General features: G+C 36.7%; 1 protein-coding gene across 3 annotated transcripts in view; it reads left to right on the forward strand.

The window, feature by feature from the left end:
- Nucleotides 1-19,740, forward strand: part of RAB3GAP2 (RAB3 GTPase activating non-catalytic protein subunit 2) — a 58,745-nt gene that overhangs the window by 13,353 nt on the left and 25,652 nt on the right. For 2 of the 3 annotated variants that reach the window (XM_081945755.1, XM_081945757.1), the window contains exons 2-17: nucleotides 685-749; nucleotides 1,204-1,330; nucleotides 3,275-3,374; nucleotides 5,108-5,155; nucleotides 5,265-5,340; nucleotides 7,324-7,425; nucleotides 8,369-8,468; nucleotides 9,951-10,049; nucleotides 10,626-10,774; nucleotides 13,532-13,611; nucleotides 13,705-13,794; nucleotides 15,458-15,597; nucleotides 16,096-16,312; nucleotides 16,668-16,811; nucleotides 17,749-17,831; nucleotides 19,429-19,493. In XM_081945755.1, coding sequence (XP_081801881.1) covers nucleotides 685-749; nucleotides 1,204-1,330; nucleotides 3,275-3,374; nucleotides 5,108-5,155; nucleotides 5,265-5,340; nucleotides 7,324-7,425; nucleotides 8,369-8,468; nucleotides 9,951-10,049; nucleotides 10,626-10,774; nucleotides 13,532-13,611; nucleotides 13,705-13,794; nucleotides 15,458-15,597; nucleotides 16,096-16,312; nucleotides 16,668-16,811; nucleotides 17,749-17,831; nucleotides 19,429-19,493 — 1,685 coding nt within the window. The remainder of the gene's footprint in view (nucleotides 1-684; nucleotides 750-1,203; nucleotides 1,331-3,274; nucleotides 3,375-5,107; nucleotides 5,156-5,264; nucleotides 5,341-7,323; nucleotides 7,426-8,368; nucleotides 8,469-9,950; nucleotides 10,050-10,625; nucleotides 10,775-13,531; nucleotides 13,612-13,704; nucleotides 13,795-15,457; nucleotides 15,598-16,095; nucleotides 16,313-16,667; nucleotides 16,812-17,748; nucleotides 17,832-19,428; nucleotides 19,494-19,740) is intronic. The other variant, XM_081945756.1, reaches the window with a different exon arrangement.

Genomic DNA, 19,740 nt, shown 5'->3' on the forward strand with positions numbered 1-19,740 from the left:
AACAGTCAAAATTTTCTAGCCTCGTAAGTTTGACCATCTGCTTGCTAGATCTAGGTCTCCCCTGGAAAGTTACTGTAAAACTGTCTGGCAGGTGACCTGTGGAAATTATCTCAATTTCCTTGAGTGAAGGATTAGCCCCTTGGGCCTTGAAATGGGCTTTGGTAATCAAGAAGTCATCATTGGACTCAATGGTCCTGGACAATTATCATCCAGTCTTTCATCTTTCCCTCTTTGGAAAGGTGGTGGACGGGGTTCAGCTTCAGAGGACCTGGAGGAAATGGGTTTGTTTGAATCCATTTCAGTCAGCCTTTGTGCAGTCTAGAAATGATTTTAGAATTAGTAAATGAAGGTAAACATACCCTATTTTCAACTTAGTTATAAATAACTTTTTATTGCTTGTATTATTTTCTAAAACAGGTGGAAATTGCTTGACATGCCATAATGCATGACCTGAACCTATGTTATTAATATAAAAATGTGCATAGATTATCTCTCATACTTTTATTCTAGGTTTAGGTAATTATAAGATATTCTTAACATTTCTGCTAGGAATTTCTGATATTTTTAAACCATTATTATTATTTAAATAATAATCATATTTTCATGAACAATGCAGAATTTTATTTTAGTGTGTGTAACTGATGGCTCTAATTTGCTAAACTAAACTAAGTTTTGTAATTCTAGGTAAATCATCAAACTGGGAAGAAGAGAATTGGGGTTCCTGGGATGAAGCAGAAACTCAAGAGCCTGTAAGCCTTTTTATTTATTCTTTATTTAATATTAAATTGATATATTAATTATATCTTTTATAAACAAGCTTGATATCTGTGTCAAAACATTTTGAATAATACATTAAAAACTCTGACATTCATTAATCAATTTGTAATGCATAATACACACATTTAGGTTGAATACAGATTGCTATACAGCTATTCATTATTGTCCGTGTGATTTGTCTCTGTATTATGTGATTTGTCTCTGTATTGATGGCATTTCAGGACAGGAAACAATATTACAATTAATGAAACAAATTGTATAATTTTGATAATTGTTTAAATGCTTTCAACCATATGTTAAGATTGCAGTCACATTGCTAACCTGCATATTCCTTAAATGCTAATATTGTTGTATGTAACTGTTTTGAATTATATATAGTTACTTTTTGCTCAGGAAAGTAACAATTTCAATAATCAACATTTATAGGAAGAAGAAGAAGACTTAGCATCCAAAATGCAAGCAAGTTCCTGGCTTCAGGACTGTGTAATATCTTTGTCGCCTGCAAATGATCTCATGGTAATAGCTCGTGAGCAGAAAGCAGTGTTTTTTGTCCGTAAGTGTTTTTTTTTAAATGTATTTGAAAATATATTCCAGTAAATTTCTTTAATTGAGATTCAGAAATAGTATTCTGAATAAGAGTAGGTTATGATTAAAACCACATACCTTGATAGTCACTGATGTTTCTATTTATCATGATAAATGAAGAACGATTGTTTTATAACAACTATTCTATTAAAATCAATCTACTAGCTTCACAGACTTACCATATTTTTCGGACTATAAGACGCAACGGTGTATAAGACACACCAAGATTTCAAAGTGGTAAGTCAGGAAAAAAGGTTTTTGTCCTCCCCAGCCCCCAGGAGCACTCTGCAAGCTTCAGCAGGGCTTGGGGAAGGCAAAAATGCCCCAGTTTTGATGACAAATGGGCAAAAAAACGGAGGCATTTTTCCCTTCCCCCAGCCCTGCTGAAGCCTGCAGAGTGCTTCTGGGGGTGGGGGAAGGCAAAAACGCCCCTGTTTTTTTGCCCATTTGTCATCAAAACGGGGGCATTTTTCGCTTCCCCCCAGCCCTGCTGAAGCCTGCAGAGTGTTTCTGGGGGGTGGGGGAAAGGCAAAAATCACAAAAACGGGATGCGGGAGTGGGGCTTCGGGAGGCCAAAAATAGCTGTATGTGGCATATAAGACGCACCAACATTTCCACACTCTTTTAGGGGGGGAAAACTGATATCTGTGCTAAGTATATTGTGAAATGTATGGTGATATTGCAAATAATAAGCCTCCTCCTTTCTTGATACTTTAATCACATATATATATGATAATCAATACCCTTAACTCAAGTTTTGCTAATACATTTGAATTCCATTTTAACCCTATATACCCCAGTGCTAGGATTAAATAGACGTTTGCTTCTCAAGTAGCTTTTATTTTCTTTGAAAATGTTGGTTCCTATGACTTTTTTACCTTCGTGCCTCTTGTTTTCTTTGGATGAAAATTGGTTTCATATGTTTTCATGATTTAGAGTGGATAGGGCTTCTACACAAGTTGGTAATTGATTATCTTGTTATTTGTAATGTAAATAATTGAAGAAAGAGATTCACTTCTCATAGATTATGTTAATTTTGTCCCCCCCCCCCCCCAAATCTCGGCTATCTGTATCTATAATGGTGATATTAAAATAATTAAATTGGATGGAGTCATTGTGATGACTCACTGAATTCTCAACTGAAAGGCAATTTTACAGATCCCTCTTTTATCTTGAAAAGCTACTCTCGTGGCAGAGGAGATTCCAAATGTGGCGAAAAACACAAGGATGTTTATTACATAAAAATTACATCAACCAGGCTTGCATTAAATTTTATTGTGGTATATTTTAATAATAGAGCAACTTGGCTTGAGAATAACCTTCCGTTTTACCAGATGCTTAGACACATCAAATTGTACCATAATTAAGCTTCTTAAATGTAAAATAGAAGATACTAAATATAAAATTAATTCATGACTGAATTTTAGTGAAAACTAATGTAATTACTTCCTTGTCATCTGTTTATGATGATCTATCTCAAACCAAGTTGCAAAAGAAATCTGTCATTCACCTAAGCATTTTTCATAATTCATTCTTTTTTAATTCATTTTTGGAGTTTACCTCTAGTCATTGACAATAACCTCAAGAAAGTGAATGACAATAGAGTACTGTTTTTATAAGTAGGTATGCAAAACTTAAACGTAAGGTTCTTTTTAAGGATGTTGGTTGAACCTAATTGGATAGTGGTATGATGAAGTTACCAAATTCATTTCTAAAACTACTTCAGCTTTTATTATAGCCATTCCAGGTAGTTCATTAATATCTTTCAAATATTCATTCAGTTCATTCAAAAAAATAGATCCAGTTTTTTTCTTTTTTTCTAAAGTTTTTAAAAAGTTTTATATTTTATGTGAAATTAAAATACAGCAAATCTTTGTTGCCTCATTGGGGTTTCTCTCTCTCTTCTCTTCAGCAAAATGGAAACAGAATGAAAAAGGGAAAGAAGAAATGCAATTTGCAGTTGGCTGGAGTGGCTCTCTTGGCTGGAATGGCCCTTGCAGCATTGAAGAAATGTAAGCTTGGAAAGGAGAAGGTTTTGGGAACTCCTACTTTTGACCTTGCTCTTTTCCAGTACCACATTATCTATAATATAGTTGCTACCTGGGCGTTCTTAAAATTTTGGGAAGGCTCTAGGCAGTAGTGAGTTCTGGATCCCATCCAACCGGTACGGTTGGAATGGGCCCAGCGTCGTCCACATGGATGCATGCATGCGTTGTACTGTCCAGCGACGCCTCCGTGAGCCTTCGTGACGCTCCAGCTGCTCAGCAGAGCGTCACGCAGATGTTGTATGCGCGTGCACAGAAGCGCCGAAGACTTTAAAGACAGGTAAGGAGTGCGGGGGGGCGGCCTCCGGAGCACCGTACAGGAACGGTACCCGGTGCTCTGGGCAGGCTCCGGTACGCCCATACCGGGGCGTACCCACCACAGGCCCTAGGTCCATAGAGAGTGATGATAAGAGTGGGCAACAACAAATTTCACTTAAATTGAGAGTGTGTTTTTATTTTTTTACTGTTTCCTGTCTCAAATACTGAGAAACTATGCAGCTGGTTCGGGTAGTACAACAATCAGAGTTGTGAAGTCTTATAAAAAAAATTAGGAGGCTGCAAGTTGTTTACTGGGACAGATTACATCCTGCAACAATATCTGTAATGCCATCAAATGTCCATTTCTGCCTATCGGAGATCCTTCGGAAGGACTCAATAGGCAGACAAAAATGCCAAATCCAGTCTAAGTAATCTGGGTGACTATGTGATGAACCATAATAATAGTAATAAAAAAAGAGGGAAGGTGGACTCCAATTGCATGTAGTCCTCCACATGGCCTTCTTTAACAGGGTAGAGGTATATATCATCCAGGTCTTACTCTCTATATCTTGCCTTACTCCCATGAAAAGAAAAAAATCCCGTAGAATCACCAGCTGCATCAGTTTTGTACCTCGTCCCTCTTCCTCAGGGATAGTAGGCCATAAGTGAAGTGGACCCTGTACTGTATTCCTGAAGGAATAATGGGAGGATCTGATTATGCTGAGCCACAGTGATGGATCTGTTGGGTTGGGCTGCAGAGGTTGCCTAGACTGGCTGATGGTAGAAAGGTTTCAATTCCTGCCCTCAATCGGGGAGTGCAATTGCACTTCTCTGTTCAGTGTGCCCCTTCAGCATTTGTTATCAGATCATATTACTATTTCTTTTTTAAACATTTCATACTATCTGTGATAAGTTTTTTTTATGGTTAATACACCATTTTGCCCATTTACACGCCTTATTGAAAAAGGGACAATTGATTTAGCATTGTTAAAAATAAAGTACTGTATGTTTCTATTTCTTTGAACCTACATCTTCTCTGGAGTTCTTTTTCATGCAGCCAAAGATGTGCATATGGTTTTGCACATTCTGTTGTACAAATTTGGCATGTTGAAAAATTGTAAATCTAATCTGCTTCTGGATTTAAAAAGCATACTGTATATACCAAACACATCATAATGGAGCAGCCAAGACTGAATAGATAAGAATGCTGGTCTGTGTATAAACGTTTATAATTCAGATTTTTAAAGGTATTCTTTTTAGTTCCTGTGGGTCACATTTCCCTGGAGACCACTTTCCCACTAACTGGGTCACAGGTAGTTGGGCAGCAGCTTAAATATATATATATATATATATATTCTCTTTAAAACTTCAGAAAATTTTTTATGTCTTAGGTGGGGAAATATTCTTGAAGAAATTAATATCTTTATACTTTATACTTCTAGTGAATATGTAACCAGTGCATTGTGTATCCCCCTTGCAAGTCAAAAGAGGTAAGTGCAAACTTTTCTTAACAGTTAAATTATCTTATTAAGTCTGAAGCATGCATTATATGAGAATAAGTTTTGATAAAATTTATTCCATGTTCTTTATATGAGACAGGAGCTCCACAGGCCGCCCTGACTGGACCTGCATTGTTGTAGGATTCACCTCTGGCTATGTCCGGTTCTATACTGAGGTACATCAGCTATTTCCTGGGTGGCTTGCTATTGTCACCTTTAGAGTTTATTGTATTGCATTCTACATGAGGCTGCCTTTGGAAATTCCATGGGTATTGCAAAATACAACAGCCAGCCTTGTGGTAGGTGAGAACTGCCACATGCATATAATCTTGTGGGGCATTGAGCTCTTCTGTGTAATGGCTGCCGCCCGTAGGGTTTTTAGCAGAATTGAAAGTGCTAGTTTTAACCTATAAAATAATGTAAGCCACGTAGAGTTGCCTCTGGCATAATGTTGCTAGGTGACCGCTTAACTGCAAGATAACCTGCATCAAATATAATTTACAGCTCTGGTCCACATCTACTGAAGAGATTTAAAAGGTCAGGAAGCAGGAGGAAGATTGGAATTAGTATTTTTCACTTGTCAGACTCTGTCTGGAATAATCTTCCCTTGGAAATCTGGAGAACCTTACTCCTGACCCAATTAAGAGCTTACAATACAATACAATACAATACAATACAATACAATACAATACAATACAATACAATAGTAGAGTTGGAAGGGACCTTGGAGGTCTTCTAGTCCAACCCCCTGCCTAGGCAGGAAACCCTATACCGTTTCAGACAAATGGCTGTCCAACATCTTCTTAAAGACTTCCAGTGTTGGGGCATTCACAGCTTCTGGAGGCAAGCTGTTCCACTGATTAATTGTTCTAACTGTCAGGAAATTTCCCCTCAGTTCTAAGTTGCTTCTCTCCTTGATTAGTTTCCACCCATTGCTTCTTGTTCTACCCTCAGGTGCCTTGGGGAATAGTTTGACTCCCTCTTCTTTGTGGCAACCTCTGAGATATTGGAACACTGCTATCATGTCTCCCCTAGTCCTTCTTTCTCTTAAGCTAAATATACCCAGTTCCTGCAACCGTTTTTCATATGTTTTAGTCTCCAGTCCCCTAATCATCTTTGTTGCTCTACTATATGAGCTCTTACACCAAGAAAATGTTGCCAACTCATCATGATCTCATTAGTCCTCCCCAAGAGCTAGGCCATGGCTTGAGCACTGTAGGGGTAGAGAGTATATTCTGTGCTGTCAGGCCTTGGTAGTTAATTCTGTAATGGAAAGGCTTTGTTTTTAGCTGTACTTCTTCAAGATTGTTTCTTGGAGAATGAGTCTTGAAAAACAAGCCAATTTAGGGTGTACATTGACTCACTGTTAAAGGGCAAAATGTCATTCAGAGTACCAGGATATGCCCATCGCACTTGTTGGAAACTCCCGAAACCAAATGTGCCTTTAGCTGGAATCATGCACAATCTGCGGAGAGCAGTCATGCAAGACCATGGAAAGATGTATCTTCACAGTTGGAGGGCATATTTTTTTAGTGTATAGTTATATTAGATTTATTAGTGCTAGGTAAATGATGATGACGTTATCCACTCAGTCATGTCCAACTCCTGGCGATTCTATGGGTCAGGTTGCACCACATCTTCTCATTTTGCATTGCTTCTTTGAGAGTATACCAAATTTGATTTATTTTATAGTTGCCAATATATAACTGCAGCTATTTCCTGTCGATACTAATTGTTATTGTTCATTTTGGTTTATTATTTTATGGTGCTGGTTATTGATCGAATAAAGAAACAAATTGTATCTTGATAGCAGGCATAAATATATAACTATTCAGTTTCATAAAGGAGGTGAGAAACATAAAAAACAAAATGGAACAATCTGCACCCTTCAAAACAATATTCATTTATTCATTCAATTTATAGAGCTGCACATCAAGGCTCTACATGTCTATGGATGACACAAATAATTAAAAATAACAACCACTTGCTCAAAAGAAAACACATACAAATAAAAATCTAAAACAATTGTAAAACATATACAGGGTTTGATGTAGATGTATTAATATTTAATTTACTGAATGGGAGCAGAAAATATTTTGAATTTTCTTCCTATAAAATTATTAATGTGCATGTTGCTATGTTTTCATTTTTTTTAAAAGAGTGGAGTATTACTTCTGGCACAGCTTTTAAATGAAGATCCTGTTCTGCAGCTGAAATGTAGAACTTATGAGATTCCTCGCCATCCTGGAGTAACAGAACAGGTATTAAAATAGATACACAAAGTACTGAAATTGTAACAAAACTAACTGTTCTCTCCTCTGTAAATATTTCTGAAGTCAAGCTTGCTTTAAAAATATGTATGGCTAGGTATGCTTATATTTTCAAATATAAGTCATAGTTCAGCATTGGAAGCCCATTCTGTGGGTTAAACTCAGGCTGGGTAGTCCTTAAATACACAGGTTCTCATTTTGTCTCTTGTACTGTGTTTCATTGGAATATGTGGACACTAGAGATATACAATAGTACATTGACTATTTGCTTGCTGAGCTAAGGACAGCATCAGTGATACCTTATATTCTATGCCTCACTAAAATATTTGAGAATTGTGCTGTATAAAATTTACTGTATTTTTCGGAGTATAAGACGCACCAAGGTTTTGAAGAGGCAAATTAAAAAAAAACGTTTTTGCACTCTGCAAACCTTCCAAAAACGGGCCCGTTTCCCCCCCCCCCCCAAAAGGGCATGGATAGTGTTTAGGAAGCTTATAGAGTGCTCCTGGGGGCTGGGAGAGACAAAATTGAGCAAAAAATGGGGCATTTTTTGTTCACTTCTGCCCTCCCCAGCCCCCAGGAGCTCTCTGAAAGCCTCCTACAAGCTACGCACGGCCATTTTGGGGAAGGGGGCGGGGTTTCAGGAGGCAAAAAATGCTGTACTCAGTGTATAAGACGCACCCAGATTTTCAGCCTCTTTTTTGAGGGAGAAAGGTGTGTCTTATACTCCGAAAAATATGGTATATTAATTCCAGCAGCTATTTGTGCTCTAGCAATAGCTAGAGTCAGATATTAGTGCTGCTGCAGCAATGTCCATAGACTCTCTGGGAGGGGACTTAGTATTTCTGTAGAAATAGTAAACAGGATAGCATACATAATACTTGCATATATATTTTTTTGTCTCAAAGTGATTAGTATCTTTCTTTTTATTTAGAATGAGGAACTGAGCATCCTATATCCTTCAGCAATTGTGACAATTGACGGTTTTAGCTTATTTCAGTCTCTCCGGGCTTGTCGAAATCAAGTAGCCAGGGGTATGTTCAGCCTTATTAAAATAGTTTCTTTCTTAGCAATATTTGCTGTAAAAGGACATGGTTTTACTTTTCAATCATACAGTTTGTTCAGGGCATAGCAATGTACTGCTTGTGAAACCCTTAGTGCTATAAAACCCCTAAGTTTAATACAAGCTTGATTTAATATAGGGTGTATGCGTGTTCTCATAAGGTTTCAGTGTTCTTGTGTGAAATTTCAGAAGATTTTTTACTTTATAAGTTTTTCACATATTGGTTTATGATTGTGCCAGGTACCAGGAATGAATTCTTCCAAATCTTGCAAGATTGGATATTTATTTTTTAAATTCACACTTTTTGTATGTTAGTACCTGAAGAGTGTGCCGGTGTGAACTAGATAAATTCCTTATTAATTGCTGCATTTTCTAAAAAAGTAAGAGGGCTTAATAATTTTCACATGCAGTATATCTAGATACTTTGCAGGGGGAAAAAATAAACACACCAATACATATATAATGTATAAGCGAACTATTATGGTAGCAACCTACATCCTTGCAAAACTCCTGTGGTTTTCTAAAGACTATCAACTAAATGTTGGAGTTGGATTTTAATTTTGATTACTCCTTTAGTGTGCTAGAGTTGTATGTATGTTGACATGGAAGTAAGTCTGTTGAGCTTGGTAGGACTTACTGTACTCATAAGCAAGTTACATGTAGGGTTTCAGTTTTAGTAGTTTTTCTTTTTTTAATATAGGTTTCTTATGCTTTCAAGTCAGTCTTGATTCCTGGTGATTCCAGGGGCAAGTTTTCTTAGCAACATTTTTCGGAAGTGGTTTGCCATTGCTTTCTACCTAGGGCTGAGAGAGTGACATTTATATGGATTATAAATGGCATTTATATGGATTAAAGCTTGTGCCCTCCCAGTTTCTAGGCCAGAGCCTTTAACTACAGGTAATTCTTGGGTTACTATCATTTGTCAATTCAGTGACACTAAATGAGGGGAATTATGATGGGTCCTCAGAATTCCAGCAATCATAGTGTCTCCATGGTCATATCATTGGAATCCAGATACCTGGTACTTGGCTTGTGATCATGTCATAGCAGTGTCCCCCTGGTCATTGTGACGTTCCCTGCCAGCTTCCCACAAGGGGGGAGCCACCAGGAAGTCGGAAATTGAGATCATTTGAAGTCGTCATGTAGGGACTCACGTGGTCCTTGTTTAATAATGGCAACCAGGATTTCTGGAATTGCCGTAGTTAAGCAGTGTAGTCACATGATTTGGTGCTTTGCGACTATGTCGCTTAGCAATGAAATTCCTGGTTCCAATTGCCATTGTAACCCAAAGATTACCTATACAACAAACTGAGCACCCGTAATATAAACAGTGCAATTTATTCTGTACTTTATAACTAAAAATATTTTTGTAATACATTATGGGTTGACTAATCCATGTTAAACATTTTAAAAATAACTATTCTTTCTAATTTATGTCTAATCAATTGGCCAGCTACAGCTGCAGGCAATGAAAATGTTCAGCCACCTCCACTAGCCTATAAGAAGTGGGGTTTGCAGGATGTGGATACTATTGTTGATCATGTTAGTGTTGGTAAGTATTACATTGATCATCCTTACTGAATTGTTATCCTTATTCACCATGAATTACTTTTTTTTTTTAAATCATGCATATTGTACTGGAGAGAGTTTAAAGCAAGGACTGATAATCTGCAGATAGACGTCTCTGAGACAGTATTAAGATCTACAAATGCCATCAAATAATTCTATTTTACCAAAGGAGATGAATTAATACTGCCTGCTTTGAAACTGTTTTGAGCTAAAACCTTAGCCCAGGTACTGTATGAAGCCAGGTGGAAGTGCTGATGTGCCCCAAACTACATTTCTAAGATCTATACCAGCAGCTCCCAGAATACACTTATCAGACTAGAAACAGGGATGCCTAAAATTGAAGTCAAAGCATGGAGGTTGATACTGGCTGAAGGCCCAGTTCTTCTCCTTGGGACTTCTCCCATAATAATGATTGATAGGAGTGTGGTTAGGAGGCAGAGCTGTGTATAGGTTAGGAATCCTTAAAATAGTGAACATACGGTATTTGGATCAATTCCAGAACAGATATGAGGATTTGAGAAAATTCTTTTTAGAGCTTTATTTTCATTATCTCATATAGGTATCATGAATGTATCACCTTTTGATCAGATGAAGACTGCTTCCACTATTGGCGGATTTAATGCAGCTATAAAGAACAATCCTCCTGCTATGTCTCAGTATATTACTGTGGGGTCTAATCCTTTCACTGGATTCTTCTATGCCCTTGAGGTACAGAACTTCCTCAGTCAGTTGGTGTAAAATGCAATGGGCTGGATCAGGGATCCCCGAACTTGGCAATTTTAAGACTTGTGGACTTCAACTCCCAGAATTCGGGGAGTTGAAGTCCACAAATCTTAAAGTTGCCAACTTTGAAGATCTCTTGCCTGGATAAAAGTCCCACTTCTTTTCTTGTTGACTCTGTTATGGTTTTTTTCTTTTTTGCTTTGCTGCTAATGGAAATTAGCAGCATATTATTAATGTGCTGTTACAATATGGATATTATTACAGTCTTAGACCAGGGACCAAGAAAATGAAACTAAGAGCAGCTTACTTTTTAATTTAAAAAACTTTCACCTGCATAATGATATTATTGTCGATCAGGATCTACTGGTTTGGTGACCTAGTTCACATTACAATCTTCCACATATTTAACAATTGCCGAAACCAAACTCTCTTGTGCCTTCCCCCTCTCCAAAGGTAACTGCGCATTAATTTTTGGAGGGAAAAGAACCCAAGTAATTTCTGTAGGGTAGAATTTAATGAACATTGCTCTAGTGCTGAACACACATTTCTCAGGTAAGAAATTTGCCCAGAGGACCACAGCAGGGGGCAGTATCTACTCAATCTTGGTTAATGTCAGATTTGGGCTTGGATAACACTCAGAGGCATGTCTGCAAATTCATATCTGTAGGATAGATTGAGAAATATTTCCTAGAAGATGGCAATATCAAATAACTTTTGTATAGTTGCCAAGAAAACTCTATGGATGCAGTCATCAGGTGTCAACTAGGAAACTTTTAAAAACTTTTTAAACCTTCTTTCATGCTTAGTGTAAATTTTCCTGCCTAAGCAACTTTTACAAGATTTTTATGTAGAATATATATTGTACCCATAATATATGGTTATGCCTCACTAGCTTGGAAATTGGAAATACACATTCCTGTTTTTTAAAGGAAAAAAAGGAAACCAGAGTAATGTCTTTTTAACAACTGCTACAGTAGTACATAAAGCATCCTGGATATATCTTTGATAAATTAATAAAAATTCTTTCTGGTGGATGGCATTGACTACATTTGAAATATTATGCTCAATCTGAAGCGTAAAGTTTGGGAATGTACTGTCTCTGTCCTTTCCAACAGAACTGCAAGGAAGAAGTTGCTGTTAAGGTTTGCTGTTAAGGTTTCAAAGTTGAACTTTGAAAGTTCAACTGTTAAGGTTTCAAAGTTGAACTTTAACAAATAGTCTTAGTTTCAATGAAGTTTTTAAATGGGAAAGGAAATTATGTTGAGATTTGATGAGTCCTCTCTAGGTCATCTACAGTTTAATTAGCTTACAGGTAGTCCTTGAATTATGACCATTTATTTAGTGATTGTTCAAAGTTATGGCACTGAATGATTTACTGTTCTTGAAATTCTGGCTGTTGTAGTGAACTAGGTTAGGATTCTTTCACAATTAACCGCCGATTGCAGCATCCGTGATTATGTGATTGCTACTGACCTTCTGTGTTGGCTTCTCACAAGCATAATCAATTGAGAATCCAGCAGGGAAGGTAACAAGTCATTCCAGTAAGTTTTCTTTACTCACATTCACTGTGCCTTTCTTGGGCTTCTCTGCCCTTACACACAGGAACACATCCATCAGTGCTTGTCTTTCCTCAGCCTCCCTATGTTTGCACAAACACATGCATGCACCTTGTGTCTTCCTATGTTCATATGCATATTTCCCGCTCCTTCTTCTCCCTCTACCCCACACTATGCTGAACCTCCCTGGGCCTCCCCCAGTTCCCTGAAGCACCCTCCTCCCCGCTTCTTACTTAGAACTCCCTCTACTTTGTGTTTAACAATCCACGTCTCAAGTTAGTGCTAGCAATGCAGTCACTTGATATCACACTTTACAATCACATTGCTTAGTGATGGCAATCCCAATTGCTGTCATAACTCAAGAACTATCTATAGTTTATCACCACTTCTAGAACTGAACTTTGCATAGATTTGTGTAAAAGTCCTTACTTTAAGAAAGAAAGCAATCCCTATTAAAATAAATTCTGGGGCTCGGGGTATATTCTGCCAATTAATATCTGACTTTCTAAAACACTGTTTAATATGTGGTTGATGGGCCTCAAAGCGAATGCTACTATGGCACATCATAATTCATGGATCTTCCTATGGTCTTCTCTTATTTTTTGCAGAAATGTATACTTCTACCCCTATTATCTCTTCCATCTCTGGTCACTTATGTTAACATTTAAGATTTTTATGCTAGGGAATTGTATAAATATTGAGCATATTATTCAATAATGCTATTTGGGGCTCCTTTTTTCCTATTCTGTATAATTCTCTTACACAGTATGATTATTATATATAGGGAATTGTTAATAGTTGATAATATGAGTTTATATTCTGTAACAATCACTATATGTTACTCGGTACAATTCTTTCCTGTTAAATGAATAATAATTTGTAAATAAAATAAGATTACAACATTGTCACCATATACTTTTGACAAAAATGATACATTTTTAAGCCTGCAAAACTCGATGCTCTCAAACCTTTTTCTGTATTGCTAGAACATTATCGAAAAATGCAAACAAAGGTTAATTTCTTATTCTGAAACGATATAATTTAGCAGATGATGCAGGATGAAAGTTAGTTATACCTTACAGACAGTTTTATTTCTGTAAACAAGGTTCTCAGAACAAAGGTTAATAAAAAGGAGTCAATTATTTTTCACTATTTATAAACAACAGCATTTTTATTTTCTCTTTAGGGCAGTTCACAGCCATTATTGTCTCATGTTGCTTTCACCGTTGCAAGTAAGCTGACATCTGCATTCTTTAATGCTGCTAGGTAATGTATAATAGATGGAAGGTGCAGTCAATTTACTCCTTTTGTGTATTTCCTTTAAACTGAAGTATTGAAATTTTAATCTTTGCATTGAAGTGGCTGGCTTGGCTGGAAAAACAAACAGGAAGAAGATCCTGTGCAAAAGCAGAAACCCAAGGTTGAACCGGCAACTCCTTTACCTGTGAGGCAAGTCTTTTAAGCTACTTTTCCCAGAGAGATTATGAGATAATCTCATTACCAGTGTTGCCATTATTCCCTGAGGATGCTTGAGCCATAACCGTATATGAACGAGATATATGCAGACTACATATATTTCATCCAAGCAGTTTAGTGCACAATAAAAATGTTTCTATTTTCCTCCAGCTGCAGCTGTTTTATCTTGGAGAGATTCTTCCTAGGTAGAACTAGATTGACTGAAGCTAGCATTTTGCTCTTTACTCTGGGAGTATATGGGATTCTTATATTGTTGCAATTTTATTGGAATGGCAGTTAAATCTTAGTGTAACAAAAATTAAATTTTTGTGGAAGAATTGTGAGCTCTGGATAAGTGCGGTAACAAAAAAAAAAAAAAAAACCCTCCCTGGACTCAGAAATAAACATTATGCTAAAGGATGGTTTTCAGTAAACTACATTGGGTTCTCAAAGGCTTAATCATTAATTAGGATTGCAGTTCATAATGTCTTTTAAAAAAGCAAAAAAAAAGGAAGTTTCTTTTCTTATAGTTCAACAGAAATTTATGTATTGTTTATTTTGTATGTTTTGCACCTGCCCCTATTAGATTGTCTTGAAATTCTTACCCAAAGCTCCAAATTTCTATAAGTCTAAAATTTGACTTGGAAAGATAACACTGCCCATAAATGGTTGCCCTGATTTCCCAGGTTAGCCAACAGCCCTGAAATTCCAAGGTGTTTCTCCACCAGAATATAAACCAGCTGGGCCCTCTTTAGGTTAGGTATGTCACTGCGTTAATTGTTTGCTAGCCGAGCTGAAGACTTACTGCGCAGGTCATAGGCAGGTCATAGGCCTTATCAGCAAGTGATGTACTGAGCCTGCTCACACACATTCCAGAGACTTCTTTCCTTTTGATCTTCTGTTCGTCTGCCAAGAAGGTGGGCGACAAACTGCTCTTGCCAAAATGTAACAATTAGATGGATTTGTTTATTTTCTTATTTCTTTCTCTTTTTTTACATTAAAAGTTTGTTTTCATTAGAACATGTTCTCGGGTTTTTATTTTCGCTTTCTTGAAGATATGCTGTTTGGGAAAGTCGTCGGTCTAAGACCTCATTAGCTCAGGGCGAAATTTCCCCTCACAAGGTAGTTGAGATATTTCACAGCAGAACTATCAACAGAAGCAACACAAAAGACACATAGCATTTTGTACTTCATAACTGTTTTAGGTGCGATGCCACAAACGTTCATGAAATAGTAAAATTAAGGCACCAAATTGTGTTTTATTAATGACCCAATATTAACAGTTCCATGAACTCTTTCATTTTGTGGCATGTGAAATGCCGTAAATTTTCTAAATTAGAGCTTTTCTATAATTGTTAAGGATTCCTGAAATTTTAGTTTACTGCTAATCATTATGAAACAGTAATATTGTTAAAACTTTTGTACTTTGAAAGAACTTTCGTATTTTGAAATACGAAATAATTGTTTGTATTGGATTGAATGTAATGCAATGTACCTTGGTTGAAGAAAAGTAATTTTCTACAAAATTTAGTCCAGAATGAATGAAAATAATACACTACCATATATTTATTGATTTTGTAAAATGTATTACTTTATTTAGTAATTGGGGAGCCAAATTTAGAGATTGTTTTCTAGATTTGCTTTTATTTGACTGTAGGTTTGGAATCCCAGATTCTCGTCGACATGGAGAAAGGATATGTTTGTCACCTTGTAATTCTTTAGCAGCAATTACTGATGATTTTGGAAGGATTCTTCTATTGGATGTTGCAAGAGGTCTTTCTGTTCGCATGTGGAAAGGTATCTTTTAAGCATCTTTTAATAAGTTGGAGGGGGTAAATAATGGTCACTTATCCACTTGAGAGATAATTTTTATTTCAGTTTTAAGTGTGAATTTTAAAATAGTGAATGTTGGTGTTTAAAATATCAGATATTCAGATTTACAAAGGACTGTGAAGTGTAAAGATGAGCTCTGGAATAGTAACATTGCGGTGTAGTATTGAATTCTCATATATTTTGTTTATACACAGATACGATTATTACTAGCCTGAATCAGTCCATTCAGGATAAAGACTACTCCATTTGCAGACTATAGATTGTAATTTACTACAGTGGTCCAGTTGTTTTTTTAACTTCACAGTCTAGAGTCTAAGAGAGACTGGTCTAAAGTCACCACTCTGTGTTCCATGTCCAAAGGAGGATTAAAATCTGCATCTCCTCACTCTTAGTCCAGCAAGGTAACTAGCCATTATACACAAATATATCTAGCATCTTAACCCATTTATCCTTCATGCACAGGCTATCGTGATGCACAGGTTGGTTGGATTCAGATTGCAGAAGACCTACATGAAAGGGAATCTATAAAGACAGACTTTTCTCCACCTAATACCCCTCAAGGACCAAGCAGAGTGGCTCAGTTCCTTGTGATTTATGCTCCTCGGAGAGGAATTTTGGAAGTATGGAGTACCCAACAAGGTCCAAGGGTTGGAGCCTTCAACGTAGGAAAACACTGCAGGTAAGACATTTTTGGTAATAGAGGAGATTTTAAAATGTAAGACGGAATAGTCTCCAGAAAAATAATTGAAATTAAGCTCATCAAAATGTTTTCATTCAGGGCTCTTATTTGCTAGCTATATGCTTTATGCATGCACATACAAGCGCAGAAAAATTAAAGATGTGAGATAATACTTTTAAATCTGCAAGCAAATTGACAAACTGCATTTACCCAGGAATTGTCCTATATAATATGAGATGCGTGCACTTTATTTATTTATGAGTTTGAAATATTGATATTTTAGAGCCTATGGTTTTGTACAAAAATATATGTTGATCATCATGTTTTTTATTACATTTATCAAACCCATTTTTAGACTGCTGTATCCTGGCTATAAAATAATGGGGTTGAACAGCGTAACAAGTCAGGGTTGGCAGCCTCAGACTTATCAGATCTGCCTTGTTGATCCAGTATCAGGAACACTAAAAACAGTTCACGTACCTTTCCATTTAGCCCTGAGGTAAGACTTCTTGAGTTTTACGTTGAATAATAAAAATAAGTCAATATTATGAGATGAATTATAAAGTTTTTTTTAAGAATGTGCAGATATTGGTTATTGTAACATACTCAATTTCCAGTTGTGGGAGATACTAGGATTTTTTTTTTCTAGCAAATTCACTTACAAGAACAGCACATTCTGAAAAGCCAGATTTCCCCCCTTGTAATAGTATTACTATTATTTCATTACTAAAACAACAGTATAGAATTCTCACCATCTTGCTTTTATACCTTTTGGCTCATCATATTTCTTGAAATAAGCATTTGTATTAAGTAGTGCTTATCTAATGAAAAGTGGTATAGCTTTCTCTGAACACAGGGTGAGCCTAGTCCTGTTGGCGAGCACTATGGTGAGGGAGGTTATCAGATGACAATTTCTTTTTAATTGGTTATTTGAAGGGGGTGTACTCCCCTTTTTCAGACCTCTGGAATGAGGTGCCCCCCCCAAGATCGGGGTGGCCCGTTATCATCACCAGCCTTTGGTGAGGGAGAGTAAGCCCCCCCTTGCTTCACACTGCTTGCCATGTTTTATTTTTATCTTTTATTAATTTTATGTAATTTCTTTGATTTTGGCAAGCTGCCCAGATGTATTGAAAGTCGTGCAGACACATAAGTTTAATAAATGGCTATGGTTCATCACATAGTCAGATATTGAGACTGGATTCCATCTACGTATCAAATCGTTATTATATCCACAACAATGTGAACTCACAGCTGCCTCTTATGCATCCATTTCTTCCTAAGGAAGTGGGGACAGCCTGACAAAATGTTTTTGATATTTCATAACCATGGCCTGACCTGTTCAGTAAAGTTGACAGAGGAATCAGTGCAATGGCAAATTATTATTTTTCCACCACAGTTGCAGACAAATAATTGTATATATTTTTAATATTTTCCAGTGACAAGAAGAGTGAGCGAGCAAAGGATATGCATCTATTGAAGAAATTGGCGGCCTTGCTGAAAGCTAAAACATTAAATTTGGGTAGGTTTTGTCTTTGTTCCTATTCAAGATCATAACACTGGTGTCTTTTTAAAAGTCATGAATATGATGAGACTACAGTTTTATTTAAGGTGATTGAACCTCATTTAGTGTTGTGTAGTTTAATGCAATGCCGTGCCTCCTGTGCAAAAAGTATAAACACCAATACCTTGTGCAATTGGGCCTAATTTTGTGGTAGCCAGCATATAAATAGAATTGCAGCCTGCATGAGGAGCTCAGTTTTGATAACTGTCACTTTAGAATGGCACGATAAAATGTATAACCTCCCAATATGATTAGGAAATGTTTAAGTACTAAATCTTTCAAATTACAATATTTCTCAAATTGCACTTAGTTCAACATTGCTTTGGCAAAGCAACAGAGGAAAATCAAGTCATAGGTTATTTGATAGACTGCTTTAAATGTATTTGTTACCATGTAGAATGTTTGTGTTTATGTGGGTTCACATAATCAAAATTGGGATACTTGGCGGCTGGTGTGTCTTTATGGCAGTTGCTGTGTCCTAGGGTCATGTGATCACTTTTTATGACCTTCTGACAAGCAAAGTCAACCGGGAAGCCAAATTCACATAACAGCCATGCTACTAACTTAACAAATGCAGTGATTCATTTAACTGTGGCAAGAAAGTTCATTAAATGGCCCAAAACTCATTTAACTGTCTTGCTTAGTAATGGAAATTTTGGACTCAGTTGTGGTCTTAAGTCAAGGACTCCCTGTATTACATATGTTCACTGCCTTGAGTTACTCATAAAGTAATAAAGATGGGATAAAAAAACCTAATATAATAATAATATAAGTCTACATTATGGAAGTATGAATGGTGCATTGAAGCATCAGTTTTCAGTGAATTTCTTTCTCAAGAGTTCACTTGCCTTACTCTATTTTCTTACTTTTCTGTGCCAGTCTTTGTAGTAGTTGTGATCACAGTTCAATGGCTTCAGTGTAATTACCCTGTTTCCCTGAAAATAAGACCTCCCCGGATAATAAGCCCAATCGGGCTTTTGAGGGCATGTGCTAAAAATAAGCCCTCCCCCCCCAAAATAAGTCCTCCCTGAAAATATTGCAACACAGCAGCAACCATGAGGTGACCACACTTGCAGTGTCCTGCACTTCAAAAATAATATGACTTCCCCAAAGGCCAAATGCTTATTTTGGAAGTCGAAAGAAAATGAGATCCAGTCTTATTTTTAGGGAAACACATTAACCGTCCTGGGGGTTGTTGTTAAAATGAGGAAGCTAACTTCTCAAAGCAGTCAGGATACTGGAGAAACACATTTCGACCAACCACTTGAGATAAGAGGATTAGAAGAAACACAGACTATTTTACTTGGTGTTAACCGGATTGGAGCAAATCCTGACTTGTCTGCAGTGCAAACAGATGACGATCATTGCGATGTCCTGTGACACAGCAGAAAACCCAGGGATTTTAAGTTTATATCAGTCAGAAGTAGCTGTCTGAAGTATTTGGCCTTAAGCAAATAAGATTCTGTTCCTTGTCATTTACGAGAGGAAGAATTTGAATATAGAACCTCTTGCCTCAATGTTTTTTTGAAATTATATTTGTTATCTTTCTTTCCAGATACAGTTGAGGTTGAAGTAAAGGAATTAATACTAGATGTTAAATATCCTTCTAGTAAGAAACAGGTAATTAGGAAATACATTATGTGGCAGATTAATCTGCGTTATATCTGCAAATTAATGGTTGTTAACTCTGTTAAAAAATCTTTTTGAACTTCATTTTTATATTGGTGGTTAGAATGTTTTTCTAGGAGATTTTAACTTCTAATTTTTGCCCTCGGTGCTGACAGGAAGGACAATACTTACTGGAGGAAAGGCAGAATACTGTACACATATTGTAATTATTTAAATTGGAAAAGAGAATATAAGAAAG

The sequence above is a fragment of the Natrix helvetica genome (genome assembly GCF_964273705.1).
Source record: "Natrix helvetica genome assembly, chromosome: 2".
NCBI classification, from domain to species: domain Eukaryota; kingdom Metazoa; phylum Chordata; class Lepidosauria; order Squamata; family Natricidae; genus Natrix; species Natrix helvetica.